At 48.6% G+C, this 665-nt stretch overlaps 1 protein-coding gene across 1 annotated transcript; it reads left to right on the forward strand.

The window, feature by feature from the left end:
- Positions 1-3: 3 nt before the first annotated feature.
- Positions 4-665, forward strand: CYBJADRAFT_144321 (peptide-methionine (S)-S-oxide reductase MsrA; the record flags this gene model as incomplete). The annotated part of the gene is made up of 3 exons (XM_020213213.1): positions 4-62; positions 126-259; positions 339-665. Coding segments are annotated over 3 exons (519 nt in total), but the record flags the coding sequence as incomplete, so codon positions are not given.

Genomic DNA, 665 nt, shown 5'->3' on the forward strand with positions numbered 1-665 from the left:
ACCATATCTCCAACCATTGTGTACAATGCTGGCACCAATAAGCTGATTACGGTGGCAGCCGGGTAAGTATCTTGTGTCAATATCAGTAGTTGTTCAAAGCACTAATCTAGTACGCAACCTGGTAGGTGCTTTTGGGGAGTTGACCATATATACCGCAAGAACTATGTCGATAAGGGGCTGGTGGACGCGAAGGTGGGGTTTGCGAACGGACACGTTGACAATCCTTCTTATAAGAGGGTCTGTGAAGGAGACACCAATTGTGAGTATTGCGATGCGATGTGAAAGGCGATGTGAAAGGCGACGAGAGTTACTAACCACTTGGGATTATTCCAACACAGTTGCCGAGGTTTTACAGATCTCCTACGACCCAGCCAAGCTGCCACTGAGGGAGATCATCTCGTTCTTCTACCGGATCCACGATCCAACTACACTGAACTCCCAAGGTGCCGACAAGGGAACACAGTACCGTTCCGCAATCTTCTACCACGATGCTAGCGACCTCGCCGTCATCGAAGAGGTCACCGAGGAGTACTCAAAGAAGTGGAAGGCACCTCTGGTGACAAAGATCGAGCCTATAAAGAACTTCTACGACGCTGAAGACTACCATCAAGAGTACTTGTTCAAGAACCCAGATGGCTACCACTGTGAAACCCACTATATAAGAG

Source organism: Cyberlindnera jadinii (assembly GCF_001661405.1).
Source record: "Cyberlindnera jadinii NRRL Y-1542 unplaced genomic scaffold CYBJAscaffold_23, whole genome shotgun sequence".
In the NCBI taxonomy this organism is placed as follows: Eukaryota; Fungi; Ascomycota; class Saccharomycetes; order Phaffomycetales; family Wickerhamomycetaceae; genus Williopsis; species Williopsis jadinii.